Genomic DNA, 15,236 nt, shown 5'->3' with positions numbered 1-15,236 from the left:
ACACAGTGTGCACCCCACAGATTCAGCAGGAGGAAAGACCTACTCTCCATGCAGAACGGAGAGGTGCTACATCCAGAGCCAGAGAGCCTGAGCCTAATAGCGTGGCTCCTGACGACATAGAGTTCGCACATTTGAGACTGCCAGAAAGCACCCTGCGGGTCCTTCGGGAGGCAAGAAGGCCCAGCACTCGGAAGTGCTACGTTGCGAAATGGAAAAGATTCACAATATGGTGCAGACAAGAAAGACTTCACAATAAAATGAAGAGGGACTCCACAGTGCTGAAGTACCTGACGCACTTGCTGGAGAAGAACCGTAGCTCATCCTCTTTAAGAGTTCACTTGGCAGCGATAGTCGCCTACACAAGGGGAGAAACTGGCAGGAGTTTCTTCACATCACAGGTGGTGAAGAGATTCCTTGAAGGAGCGAAAAGGATCGCACCACCCAAGCGGGTGCCGCCACCCGCATGGAACTTGAACATAGTCCTAACGGAACTCATGAAAGAGCCCTTTGAACCACTTCACAAGGCCTCCCTAAAGATGCTAACTATGAAAAAAGCTTTCCTGGTTGCAATAACGTCCTTGCGCAGAGTAAGCGAGCTTCAAGCGCTGACGCTACAAGAACCCTACATACAAATACACAATGATAGTTGTAATGAGGACTGACCCACACTTCATGCCGAAGGTGGTATCCAAATTTCACATGAACCAGTCTATACAGATACCGAGTTTTTTCCAAAAACCAACAACTAGCGCAGAGCGAGCTCTGCACACCCTGGACGCCAGAAGGGCTGTCATGCACTACATTGAGAGGACGAAGGGACACAGGAAAACAAAACAGTTCTTTGTGTCATTCGCCAACAGCTTCATGGGGAAAGCAGTAACCAAAAAGACCATTGCACGATGGATCGCACAGACAATTCAACTCTGCCACAAGCGTGCAGGACAAGAGCTGGCAGAGGGGACACGTGCCCACTCCACTAGGAAGAAGGGCGCTACAATAGCCTTCCTGGCTAACACACCCATACAAGACATATGCCTGGCGGCAACATGGGCTTCGGTGCACACGTTCACGAAGCACTACTGTGTGGATATACAAATGAACAAGGAAGCTCAAGTTGGACAGAAGGTGCTACAGCACATATTCAATACCCAACGCTCATCTTCCACCCAGCCGCCACAGAGATGAGAAACCGCTACAAAATCTATGCACAGCATAGTGAATCCAGAAAGATTCACGCTGCAAAACGAATAGTTTTCTTACCCGTCGGTGTAGTTTTGCAGCTTGAAGATCTTTCTGGATTCACTAGCGAACCCACCCACCTCCGCCAGAAAGATGAGGCTGGAGAGAGAAGAGGTGGATAAAAAAAAAGGAGATATAAGGACTTAAAAGTACGAAAGCGGTAGAATATCACCTTCATAGAACATTGCCATTACTTCGGAAACGAAAGAAACACGGAAAAAAAGAACCCGAAGATGGCACCCAAGAGTGGGAGCTTCCGCAGGAAGCATGCCGACGTCACCGGAAATACACCCAAGGGGATGTGACGCCGACGCCCACCTGGGCTACAAAAAAAAACAAAGAAAAGACTACGAATCCGGACCCAACCACAAGACCGCAGAATAATGCACAGCATAGTGAATCAAGAAAGATCTTCAAGCTGCAAAACTACACCGACAGGTAAGAAAACTATTTGTTTTTACTCGTGGCCTGCATCATGTCACGCAGCCTGCAACGGCAGTCTGTGTGGAATTTGTATGCGGATCCCCTAGGGTGGCAAAGATTTGCTGCAGCCCTTGGGGACCCTCTTTATTACCCTTGACTCCCTGGTACCTGGAGTATCATTTATTAGGGACATGAAGGGGTGATAAATTCCTTTGCAGTTGTAGCACAATTAGACAACACCTTGTTTAAGTGCATGAGCACCGGCACTGAGGTCTGGTTAGTAGGCCTTAGTTTACTGTCCGAGTCGAAAATCAGCATACAGTAGCTAAATAGGGGGCAGAAAGTGCGTTTGCGGGGGGGGGATAACTGTAATGAAATCACAGCTCCCTACACTACTTGTAACTGCATTTCTGGTGATGTCACATGCTTGCCACCCAGGTGGACCTCGCAAGGCACCCATATTCTGCATTTGATGTGAGCATACAGAAGGATTGTGGTTGTGTCAAAGAAGATAACACGTTTGCTAAACATTACAGGTTGATGGTCTTTGCAAGACCTGGCTATATGCATTCCAGGGGTGCAACAGTCTAAACAATGGGTAAATGCTACAGCATAACCTCTGGCTAGAGACTGTTTCTTTCAGGCTTAAACAAACCTACCTGTGTTCACTCGAACAAGAAATTATAATCTTTGAGTAAAGATTCAGGGAGCATTTACGTCTGCCATGCAGGAGGCACTATCCCCTGTGTATGCAGGGCTCCAGCGCCCCTGAGCTGAGATGCATTCTGCAAACCTTGGCAGAAACACGTGTAGCCCTCTGTGACAGAAGATCTAGGCGAGGAGCTGGGCCGCAATAATGTCCCATCTGACCGCTACCTTGGATCAGGGGAAGTCAGGCAACCAGAGAGGAGCACAGAAGTCTGCATCAATTAGGATATCAATTAGGAGTCACAAGTGCTAAAAGTGGGTCAGAGGGGAAAAACTAGGAGATGCAATCAAATTTAGCATGACATCACTTCCGCTCCCATGGCGTTTGGGCAACTGTATCTCCTTTGCATGCGGCTGCTGGTATAGTCTATCATTCTGACTGGAATGGACAGACTCTTTCCCACTGCTGTGATGGAATTCGCTGACATAAAGAAGGCAGGTATTTTCTGCAAGCTGCGACCAGTGAAAGATCATTGAATTCTCTTCGCCTCAATCAATGGCTTTCAGCTGAACACCTCCGAGTATAGTCCCCGGTGCATCCAGCAGAAAGCTGTCTACGTTCTGTCAATGCTCTTGCCTTTAAGGCTTCAGGAATGTATGAGGGTCTTGGCGTGGAGGATCCTGGGAGTTAGTCTCCAGGGAAGTGCATAGGCACCGAAAAGATACAACAAATTTAAGTACGGAATGTAGAAAAATACCAGTGGTAAGAACCGCTCGCATATGCATGCAGAGTTCTGTCATGAATTCATGTTAGCTGAATCCAGCAGCTGGCCCTAGCAGCATCACCTGATAGCAGAATGGCATCTTTCTAAATGATGCTTCCAGTGCATTGATCTGTGTTAAATGCAGATCATTCAAATAATCTCCCATTTGGTGTAGACCATGAGTGTTGGAAAAAATAGGAATGATTTGGAAAAGCGAACTGCAAATGGTTCTTAAATAATTACATTTGTGCATGTGTCTATGAAGACCAAATTAGAAAGGCAATGATAACTTATCAGACCAACTGATAAGAAGCTGAAAAAATGAAATCTGGCTTAAAATTGCTTGCCAAAATGCATATTGAACAAGGTTAGACTATGATCAGTGTCGCACATTGTGGGTCATGTATGACTTCATTGTATGGTTTTTCAGAATCTCCATTTCCTTTTGTCCATAGTTACCCTTTTGCTATGGAGTGAAGGTTTTTGCTGTGTAATTCTTCATCGCGTTTACATCCGAGTTGGCATGATTAATTATAAGCATTAGTTTTCAAAGATCTGGCTGTATTTCCATGGAAAAACTGGCAGGTTAAAACGGGCAGAATTTGTGTACGTGTGTGGAGAAGGGGGAGGGAGTACGAAAACTACAAGGCCGCTCAAATACAGATCCCTTTTGCGATCACAAACCCTCCAATTTGAAAATTCACAGGGTTTGAGACCTTGGAGGCTTTTCTTTATGTACAAAAGAAATTTTGTTCAGGCTCAAAGATCCTTTCCAAATCATAACCAGAAGGGGGCAAGAAGGGTCACCCTCTATTTCCGAAACTGAAAGGAGTGTATCAGTGGTTAATGAACGCAGTTGTGGTTGCAAGCCAATTAGGAGCTACCAACCCCTGAGCTCTGGCGGTATTTGACTCGCAGAGGGGAAGGAGGCGCCACCCCCGTTTGAGAATCGTGTTGGCAGCCTCCTGGGGAGAAGGCTGTAGTGAGGGCCTCTCCCTGAAGTTCTCCTAAACAGATTTAAAAAAAATTAAAACAGCACTGGCTCCTTTATGGAACATCGGCTGCTTATTTTTTTTAATAAAACCCGTTTGTTTTTGGAATGCAGTCATATCGTTGGTGATCTGCTGTCCTTGAAGCCATCATCACTATGATTACAGCCAATCACAGTGGATCACAAATTGTGACTTGCCTAATGAATATTAATAAGGCAAATGATTCTGAGACACTCCACGATTCGGTATTTTATGAACTGACCAATTCATACATAGTTTGCGTCTCAAAAAAACGATTCCATTTGGTGTGTAATTTGCAACCACATTTTGCAAATGGAATAATAGTACATCCAACCCGAGAGAGAGAGAGATAGTTTTGCAAATCAGAACACAGGGAATGATGTGCATGTTATCCCTATCCCAACATGCAAAACTTTGAAAAAAGGTGATCATTTTACGCCATGGAAATACTAAAGTGTGGTTATCTGTAATTCCCAGAGGAGAAGTTACATACGTGAGCTCCACAGCACTTGGACTACCCCCAGAAGTAGCAGGAAATTGTAGGTCTGTTCAGACTGGTTTAGGGAAGGCTGGAGAAGCTGCAGAATAAATTATTTTCATTAATATAGCTTTCATTTGATTTAATGCTCTATGATTTTATAATCTTTTTGTCGAATCGTTAAACTATCAACTGCATTACCAGGTAACTACACACATTTTAAATGTATGCAACAGCTAACTTGTATCTACAATCGGCAATAAGTATCATGGCATGTTTTCATCAACTGAATAAGTCAGAGAATTATTTCCTTAGAAGAACAAGATGCATGGTTCTGATGAATTAAATTGAATTTAAAATGTCAGCAGTTTTCAAAAAAGTTAATTTCATTTTTTAATCTTGCTCTTCGGTTTCTAAATCTGATACAAATTTGAAAAATGCTTCTTTTTGGCCCAATTGTACACAGAAAAAAGCTCAGTACGCAGTTCTAATAGTTGGCGTATTTTTGATGTTGCAACACTTTTTAAAACATAGACCAGAATTTAAATCTGAAGTGTGTTCGTTGTTTATTCTTTAATCTTTAAATTTCGAATTGGGATTAACCTCCAGTATTTCTGTAATAAGGTGGTCATGGGATTAAATGAATCCGATGGCCTTGAAATTGTAGGCTAAGCAGGGGGCGGCCAGCACAACTCGCTGGTGTGGGGGTGGGCTGCCTGGCAAAAAAAAAAAAAAAACACACCACTCACCTTGCCGCCGGGTCCCGTGTCTTCTCTCCTGCTCGCCTGTGCCTGACTCCAGGTCGGAACAGGAAGCGGAAGCCTGGCTCCCACCCCAAAGCCAAACAGAACGCTGCAATGGAGCATTGTGTTTCGTCTGAGCGCCGTGATACGGGGCTCAGCCAGGGGCTGAAGGGGTGGGCATGTTCTCCATGCCAGCTGTAATGCAGCCTGCATGGAAAAGGGAGAAAGTACAAATGACTGTTTTGGGTGGCACGAGAGGGCCGACCAAACAATCATTGCACACAAGAGTCTTCTTCCACTCCTTCCCTGTAGGTCCGCTCCATCCGTCACCTCACTCACTGCCGCAGTAGGAGGACAAAATAAAATGATAACTTTCCATTATTATCATTTGTTTTTTCCTTTCTTTGGCTGCTTTATGGCAGTAGGGAGACACTCCTCCGCCTTAGCGGAGGAGCCGCCTCTGGGGCTGGGAATGAAATATTCGAATGTGCTTATTTTATTGCATTGTTGTTTTTTTAAGAGGGAGCGTTGTAGAGTTTTAAAATCTGTTTTACTGAAATATGACGTTTTGGAGTGGCAGAAAGCTCTTAAGCTTTTTTTAAAATCCAAGATGTATTTTTTAGATGCGACTTTCTCACTTGGGTTCTTTTTAATAGTGATTACGTAAAGTTTGATAAATTAAGGTTGCGTAGTTACATTATGAGTCAGACATTTTTATTATGAATTTAATTATGGAGTTTGGAGCTTTTGGTATAAAGAAAGGGCAATTGAATGTTTTATTTTAAGACTGTATTGTTCTAATGGAATAATTATATACATTTGTTTAATTAAGTACGGTCTAAATAACGTATTTTATGAACTGAACGTATATTCAGTGACATGGCTACCTTTTTTTGGGAATGCAACCTTGTATGCTCTCACTAATGATTTTAGCACTTTGCATAGGTAATAAATGGGATGCAAAAGATACATTTTTACAGATAAAATACATTCCATCAGTCATTTATTCAAAATGGCATTTTAGTACCAGTAATATGCCTTATGGTTACAACCCAGTAAATAGTAAATGAACCCAGAATAGTTAGATGCTATTACTTGATGACATCCATTAGTTTTACAATTCACAGTAAATTAAATAAGCAAATTCCCTTTTATTACCGAATGTTTGTTGAATTGTAGTCAAGATTACTTGCAAAACCGATACCACGGTTCTTGCAAGGTTAGTAAGACATTTGTTATTTAATAATGAGGATGTGCTGTTCTGCTGTGTCTGTTCATGCCTGGCCTGAACTCTTTTGCATGTGGATTTAAACCCATGGTGAGTAAGCCAAGCAGGATCTTTCACCCAGAGGTGTGTGAAAGGGAGCGCGTGCAGATTGATGCCATTGACACCGCCTCTGTTAGTATTCTTTGGTTAGCGATCCATGAAGGCCTTCCGGTTTATTGTTCCTGTTGGTACTTCAGAGTGCCAACATTCGTATCCGGGCAATTAGAGGAGATGGATTTATGATCCTAGTGCTTGCAATTAGATGATATCCGAGCTCTAAAAATCATTTATGGTTATGGTTTAGGCATGTTCATGCAGTCTCAGTCATTTAACTCATTAAATAAACGAGCTTCCGAAGCAATAAACTGGTGTCCCATGGTTATAACTGTGAAAACTTGCCCTAAATCAAGCATTTGGACAAGCCTCCCCTGGCTGCACCAATGTAAGTGGTACCAGTACTAGCATTCCGGGTTGTTTTTCTTTTCCAACGTAGTTTCTTGGGAGTAAAGTGAAACTACATTGGTTATAACTCAATCCGTCTCTTTCACAAGGGGTGTGGCTTTGGTCGCAGAAGTGAACCTTGAGTAAGCCAATTGGGAAGACCTGTGGTCACAAATGCTCGTACCATAGTCTAGAGCACTGGTTTCCAATTTGTTCACAGCCCTTCATTTCAGTGTCACTGTGGACGCTGATTTAATTCAGAATATCTATCCATTTGGGTGATTGTTGGAGTGAATTACCCCCATTGCTCCTTCAGTCTTCATAATGACCAGTCATTCCTTCCTGGGTTGCCTTCTTTCTTTGTTTATACTCTCGGGTTTTATTACAGGGATTGTTCATTAGTTTATAGGTTTTAAACCGGTGGCTCATGTTCATTTTCTGGAAAACGGTGGGCACTAGTTCATAAAACAAAGTAAAAGGGTAGAGATATTGATTATTATGTACCCCTGTCATTTCACAAGTAATTGTCTTCTCTGTAGTTCCAGATTATCAAGAACAAGATATTTGCCTGTGGAGGAAAGAAACTGGATTTGGATTTCGGATTCTTGGTGGAAATGAGCCAGGAGAACCTGTGAGTGTTTTGAGCCGTTGACACATTTATTTTCATCTGTCATTTTGCTAATTCAGAACAGAACCAATGCTGCTCATGAACTGTGAATTTACAAAGCAGTTGAATTTCTTTTACAGTGTGAAAGGTTTCTTCAAACACAGGCAGCCATTCCAGTGCTTTATGAAAGCTTATATGAAAGCAACACAAATGGATGATTGATTCTTCCACGTTAATATCCCAGTGGACTTATTGGGGCTATTCACAAAGGATTACTGGCAAGCCTAAATGCTTTTATGGGTGCGTAGATTTCAGTACCCATCAATTCCGCTCTAGAGGTTGGATTTAGAGCATTCCAAGGCATGGATAGCCATGTATGTATCTGAACACCCACAAACAATTGCATTTGTGAGCATTCACAAATTTCTCATATTTTACTTTCCTGCCACGTTTTTTTTTACATCCCTTTCCAGTGTGGTGGGGCAAATTTATCACATCCAAATTTGTTGGGGAGTGTTGGAGAAGGGGTCGGGTCCCTTCACAGGGAATTATTTTGGCCTCTACCAGGAATCTAGATAATCTTTGACTCTGCTCTAGCACTACACTACTGATCTTGTACTCTTTGTTGAAATTGCTGCTGGTGACTAAGCACAGATTTGCCTGTACACACATGGGTTGATGCATGCTGGTCACACGTCCCCTTCTACTCAAAGCTATTTTTCTTAGGGAAGTTTATTAAAAAGATAATGGTGGAATAAGTAATATTTTGCATGTCCTGCTATACCAAATGATTCATGTAGCACAATGGTAGGATATTCTTGGATTTATACAGCTTCACTCACAACATGCTGAGCACTGGCAAGCAGAGTGGTGGGGAAAGCTAAAGACGATTCTTTTAGTTTGATCATTCAAGAGGGACGATATAAAGCTTTTGATGTGGAAAGAGCACATTTTGAAGGGTAAAGGTCTTAAAATCATAACCTTTTAGTTGAAAGCTATGGGGCTTGCAGAAGTGGCAAAGCCCACAGATTTCAGTCCTTTGACTTTATTGTAAGAGTTCGAGGCTACCTGAAGTTCCATACAAGTAAGTATCCGTTATAAGGACCTTCCTTTGAGATGACCTCACAGGCAGTCACTAGTGACCATTGAGTTCAAATGTTTCACCTGATTGTGGTTGACTAGCAGTGGACCTGTGCCAAAGTAAATAGCCTTGGATACTTGTATGTGAATTTGTCGAAAAAATGTACTTGGTGAAACAGTTCAAATTACCTTTTTCTGATGAACCAGTTTTTCTGTATTCATTCACCATGGCATTCATTATGCTGATGAACCCAACTTGGCGTATGTTCCTCTTTGTAAATTCTTGCTGTTTTACCCAACATTTTTCACTCTTGGGGTATTTTACTTCTGTTCCCCTTTTTAATCTTACATCATTTCATAGATTTTGGGAACAGTAGTACTTTTCTAATCTACATTCATCCTCCACTCATTAGTTCTACCTTGCTCCTTGCCAATGTCTAACTTTTTTCCCTTGTTCTCATTCTCCTTCCTCTTCCTTGGTCTCACTCCACCCTCGTCTCTTCCTCTGCCTTGTCTTGCTCTTGCCTCCTCTGGGTTCGGTCACTTCACTGTCCACATTTTTATCTCCTCCTTATCCCCCTTTCCCTACTCCTTGCTCTTTCTTCTTTCTCTTTGTTTCTTCTTACGTTTATTATCACTTCCCAACAGTTTCAGCTAATCTTTTCCCATGGGTACTTGGCTTCAGCTTGAATTTAGTGGGAGTAAAACTGGAAAAGAGACTACAATCGATGTTTCTTTTAAACAGTTTTATTAATTCTTGTTTCACTCTTTTTTTGCTTAAGGAAGGATTTTTCCCACGCTAATCCTTCATCTTTACAAACTTCTGCAATTTGCCAACCTTCAATTAAGAAATATTTTTCTCCATGAAATTTGTCGGGAAGCCTTTCTTTATTTTGGTTAATAGCGAAATTGCAAGCCTGTGGTCATTGGACTGGAGAACTTCATTATTTTTTTTAACCAAAATGTTTTTTACCCTCCGATCATTTCTTTGTTACCTGTCGGTCTACACAAAATATTGCTGTATAGACAGAATAACAATAAATTGTATTTTGGAAGTAACCACTGCTATGAATAATCTAGAATTACTAGGAAAACGTTTTATCAGTATTAATTCATGAGCCTCATTGGCACTCATTCGGTTTATCACCAACAAAAAAATAAGATACCTATTTATATATATATATATTTATATGTAAATATATCTCAATTATTGTGGCTTTGAGTCTGCCTCCTTCGGTCATGGGCTTTATTTTAATCTGCATCCTGTGTCTCTTCTCCCCATACACTAGAATGCGCGTCACATCTTTAGCACGCCTGACATCTCTTCTTCTTTATCGCTGGACCACTGTTTCTTTTCTGTGCCCAATGGGGTTTTAATCTTTGCTTAGTGACTCCTCCCCTGCTGCCAAGACGCTGCAGACTTTATGAGAGCGCCAGTGAACCCTTTTCCCTGCTGTTGTATATTGCTCACACCATGAGAGCAATCTGTCCCTGTTCCCTTGCTGCTGGGATACTGGTCCCACTGTGGGTGAAACTGTTGGTTCTTCTTCCTCGCCTTCTCTGCTGCTGCTAAGTGCTCCCAGCAGTTTCCTCCAGCTGCACAGAGACATTTAGCAAAACCAGTGGGTGTACCTTGTAAATTACAGTGGAGCGTTGTCAATTTTCTGAAGTGACTGTTGCCATATAGCAGCCATTTTAAATATAATTTGTTGAATACTAAAATTCTGATGGGGTGCCTGCTTCCGACACCACTTATAATCATTTTCATGCACTAGATGTCTTAGCTATCTGGACAACCAATCTGTGAAAGATAACCAAATTTAATTATTTTTGCCTGCATGTGGACATTTGGAGATGTTATACATTTTTCTGTGAAAACCATTTCCAGGAAAATACCCTGATTTGTCATTCAATTTAGGTTTGTTCTGTTATTTCATTATCCCGATGAAGCTTTTGCCATATGTGTTTAGGGGCTAATTTCACTGCTCGCAGCATTCACAGTTGCCGCCTTCATATCCTCTAAAGCAAACCTCTTCTCATCCAACAGATTTACATTGGTCATATTGTGCCAGTTGGTTCTGCTGATGCTGACGGCCGTCTAAGATCGGGCGATGAACTGATCTGTGTGGATGGGACCGCAGTAGTTGGGAAATCTCACCAGCTTGTTGTTCAGCTCATGCAACAAGCAGCCAAACAAGGACACGTAAATCTAACCATAAGGCGCAAAGTTGTATATCCAGGTATGTAAGTGTACTATATTCTGTGCCATTGGCCTTCAAGTGGCCAAACCGAGGTTAGATATCTGTTGTCCCACATTTTATTTATTTTACTTTTATATAGCGCTAGCTAGACCTGAAGGCATCCGAGATTTACATGTTATGCAAATAAATGTACTCCAGCTACATGTGAGGATTCGTATTGGTCCCAACTGTCAAAGAATATAGATCAATGCAGCATTAAGGTAGTCTGACAGTCAAAGAGAAAAAATAATAATATCGCATTAAGATAAAGACTAAAAAATCGGGGGGGAGGCGCGCAAGTGATTTTCTGCTTTTTTTGTTATCTGGTCATTAGGCAGAAGATTGCAGATTCTAGCCTTTCCTGTTTGCCTCCACTATGCTTTAAGATACTCGTGTAAATGGTTTCATATATGTGCTCATTGACAAAGTAGGGCATATCACCTGTCAAAATTGGAATTTGGTGATATTTTGAATAGGTTACACCTCATTCACCGCTGTCTTACTTCAACCATTTGCATTGGCGCTCAAGAAGAGGCAAATAGGGCGGCCTGCAGACAGGGGGAGCAAGTATTACATATAACTGGGGAGCTGGTATTTCATATTCGTACTCCATTTCTGTCTTGTGAAGTATTCATACTTGTTGATTAACAGTACCCATAACGCTTTAGAAATGCAGGACATTTTTTGCATTCACTCACTTTTTTTTTTTACTTTCCTGCACAAACCGTTTATAATACATTGCTTATGTAGGCATTATAGTAGTAAGCTATTGTCTGCAATACCGAAAATATTTTGCACGCATTAGTAAAAATGGAAAAAGTGAAAACTGTTCAAGGCAAATCATTTTTATTAATGTTTGGCAAATATCCTCATGACACTATATATCCTTACTCATCCTGTACCTAAAATTTGCACAGTTTGGAATGTCGTCTGTTAACACTGAGGGTTTCTGTTTTGTTTTTACATTATATTACAAACTATTGAAGGGATTCTTGAATTCCCACATGAATTAAATGGGGATTATTTTCTTCTTCTGTGGCATAACACGGAACGTGCCCCACCCTCCCCGTGCCTCAAGACTCCTTGCCTCAGAGATATCCATAGGCATTGTACTGCCCCATCAATCCCAAGTGACACAGGGCCTGCAGGGGTCTGCATTATTCCCACTGGTCCACTTTGGGTTTGTAATAAATGTGAGTGTGAAGGGCACACTCACGCTTGCAGCGCATCAGTTTTGCTGCTATAGATGCCACAGTCATTTGTTGTCAATTCAGACTCGAGGGAGAACGAGCACTTATGATCCTCTCCCTGTGTGATTGAAGTAAATGGAAAATATAAAATGGTTGGTTTATGCAGCCACTCATGCTTAAATAAGATGCTTTATTTGAGTCCGAAGCCACTGACATGGAGCTCTTGTGTTACAAGCCCTTTTACCAATCTAATGTTATCCTCGTCTGGTAACGACGGCAGTTAACTTTGATGGAGCTATATAAATTACCTTCTGATTATCCAGTGATATAGGACTCACGGGTGACTAGAAGCGCTCTACAAACCTACTGAGGTATTGAAATCTACTGATTGACTTAAATCCAAATAGTGCCTCAGAATTACATTGTGCAATTCTGTCATTGGGGACTTGTCTAGGTTAACCAAGGCAGGTATATATCCATTTGTATTGGCTTTGTTGGGATTTACATTTGTTTTAGTTTTGAACTGTCCACCTAGGAGTGCAAAGGCCATAGTCACCATAGACTAGTCCAGTGTATCCATTCAGTATGAAGGTAACTCTTTTCAGTACTAGATGGAAACTCGCAATGGTGTAACGCAAAAAGATGGGGCCTCCCTGCACAATGTGATGAGGGGCCCATGAGCCTCCATATCTCACAGGTATCTATTGGCCTTGAGTGGAATGGGGCCCCCTGATGATTAGGGAGCCCTTGAAGGGGTTTGGGCCCCCTTGGAGCAAGGGCCTGTTAAGGCCCTGGACACACACTGTAATTCATGCATAACTGTGAATTATGGCTCTTAATTCACTCATATAATATTCCAGTGTGTTGTGCATCTTTTAACAATTGGCAGTAGTGCGGTAAAACCCACATGTCAATCCATGTCCTCGTGTTGATATTCATTATGAAAAGGTGGTGTTAGATGCATGTAAATGCTCCTACCTGTGAATTAACACCATTAATTCCCATATATAACGTCATCCCCATTAAGAAAGGGTTCTGACTGCGGAAAGGAGCTGATAACCTTCTAGCCTCTAAGGCATCCCATTTTTTTGGGACTATCTTAGCACGTTAGGGGACCCCAGTGGAGTAAATGTTAGTAAATCCTGGCTCTACCCATGGAACCCACATTTTAAGCAGCAGTCCACACCCCTCTTACTCCTGTTACCTACCTGGGTCAACAGCGGTGCCTTTTGCTAGCCTTCTAAGTTTGTCCCAGTAATTTCACCCCCCGGGCAATATCTGTGTGGATGGTCAAACAAATGGGCCTTCTAGTGCAGTGTAACAAAGTACCAGTAACGTGGATTCACTCAGTGATAAAACCCTCTCCCCAGTGTCCAAGTCCACAGTTCGCTGCCATTTATGAAAGTATATTGGGATCACAATTGTTAGTGCAATTTTACCTCAATATTGACCATCTTGGAAAATGGCACTTTTAGTGAAACGTGACAAATTTATAATGAATCAATCCTGTATGTATACAGATAATTTAATGATACATTTAATGATGTAAATTGATTTGTAAAAACCTTCAAATATTGTAATTGGTTTTACTGCTGCGAATCCAAGAATTAAACTTAAAAACTTAAAATTTAGAGGAACATAAAACTTCAAATCTCCACATAACTCAGGTGATTAGAAATGAACCAGATTCCATTCACCCTGGACCGTTATAAAACCTAGCTTCCTTATGTTATTTTAAGGGTTAATAAACAAAACATTCTACAAATTAAATAATTACCAGCTGATGTATTCTTATTGTACTGCTACCTGATTAAACACCAGTATTTTCATACTGTCTATTAATGACGTAATTGAGTTGTCATGTGACCGTATTCCATGATTAAATATTGTCGTTGCAGTTCCAAGCAAAGGCGAGAATGAAGTCCCGCCATCTCCAGCATCTTCTCATCACAGTAGTACTCAACCAGCTTCTTTGACAGAGGAAAAGCGCACACCCCAGGGGAGTCAAAACTCCTTGAACACAGTGAGCTCGGGCAGCGGCAGCACCAGTGGAATTGGCAGCGGAGGAGGTGGCGGCAGTGGCTTGGTCAGTACGGTGGTGCAGCCGTATGATGTCGAAATCCATAGAGGTGAAAGCGAAGGGTTTGGCTTTGTCATTGTGTCTTCGGTTAGCAGGCCAGAAGCCGGAACAACATTTGGTAAGTACAACAAAATAAAATATCACTAATACGTTTAGTTGCAAGCAGAGAGAGGTTTATTAAAATGTTTAACTTTTGCTCTGGCCATATTTTATTAACAATAACTGGTATCCATAAATGTGGATAATTTTAAACAATCAACATCTTAATTGGAAAGTGGATTTCTCTTGAGTTTTGTTCTCTCTGAGCAAAAGAGGAACAGCTGCATTTTTTAGGTTTGTGATTTGTTGCACTGGTTTTTAATAATTAGGTTGTTTTCAGCACTAGTCTGCAGTCACAGCTATTCTCTTCTCCTCAGCGGATTTGCTATCTGCAATTGAAAGAATGCCCTTTAGATGAAATTGTTAAAATGATTTGCTGTAATCAATTGAGAAAATGTCTAAAGGATGAGGAAAACTGTTCCATAATTACATGGGCATTAGGCCATACTAATGTTAAATATTAATTGTAAATATTTGCAAGCCCCACCTCTTTAAAGTATCACCTAAAATATTAGTTACGAGTGCCAAAGTATGCCAATCTCTTTACATTTAATAGGTGAACATTTTTGAACTTTTCACTTGGGGGTTCTTGGAAGACAGACTTTTCTAGAAAAATATCTTAAGAAGTGCGGCCCTTTATAAACGCAGACTTTTTAAAATCATGCAAAAACATTATTTAACTCTACTTCGACCCATATATAAGAAATGCAGGGGGCAAAAAGTAGAGCAGAAACATCCTTTTCTGACATGTCTTCCGACCATGGCTACGTTTCCAGCCTTGTTTCTAGACTGCTGCACTTGGTAGACCTGGCCTTTGAGACCACAATAGCCATTCTATTCTTTTTAGAAAGAAAAGGAACATGTATTACATACAGAGCAGGACATTGCATCTGCGGACTGAAGCCATTGGACTGTTAAATTATC

The 15,236-nt window shown here is 41.4% G+C and overlaps 1 protein-coding gene across 12 annotated transcripts in view; it reads left to right on the top strand.

Moving 5' to 3' along the window:
- MAGI1 (membrane associated guanylate kinase, WW and PDZ domain containing 1) overlaps positions 1 to 15,236 on the top strand; it is a 1,290,512-nt gene that overhangs the window by 1,201,102 nt on the left and 74,174 nt on the right. For all 12 annotated transcript variants that reach the window (XM_078661551.1, XM_078661549.1, XM_078661547.1 and 9 more), the window contains 3 exons: positions 7,556 to 7,647; positions 10,751 to 10,943; positions 14,032 to 14,331. In XM_078661551.1, the coding sequence (XP_078517677.1) occupies positions 7,556 to 7,647; positions 10,751 to 10,943; positions 14,032 to 14,331 (585 nt within the window). The remainder of the gene's footprint in view (positions 1 to 7,555; positions 7,648 to 10,750; positions 10,944 to 14,031; positions 14,332 to 15,236) is intronic.

The sequence above is a fragment of the Lissotriton helveticus genome, chromosome 9 (assembly GCF_964261635.1).
Source record: "Lissotriton helveticus chromosome 9, aLisHel1.1, whole genome shotgun sequence".
In the NCBI taxonomy this organism is placed as follows: domain Eukaryota; kingdom Metazoa; phylum Chordata; class Amphibia; order Caudata; family Salamandridae; genus Lissotriton; species Lissotriton helveticus.
The sequence above is the reverse complement of the archived record's forward strand: the minus strand, read 5'-3'. Positions and strand labels throughout refer to the sequence as shown.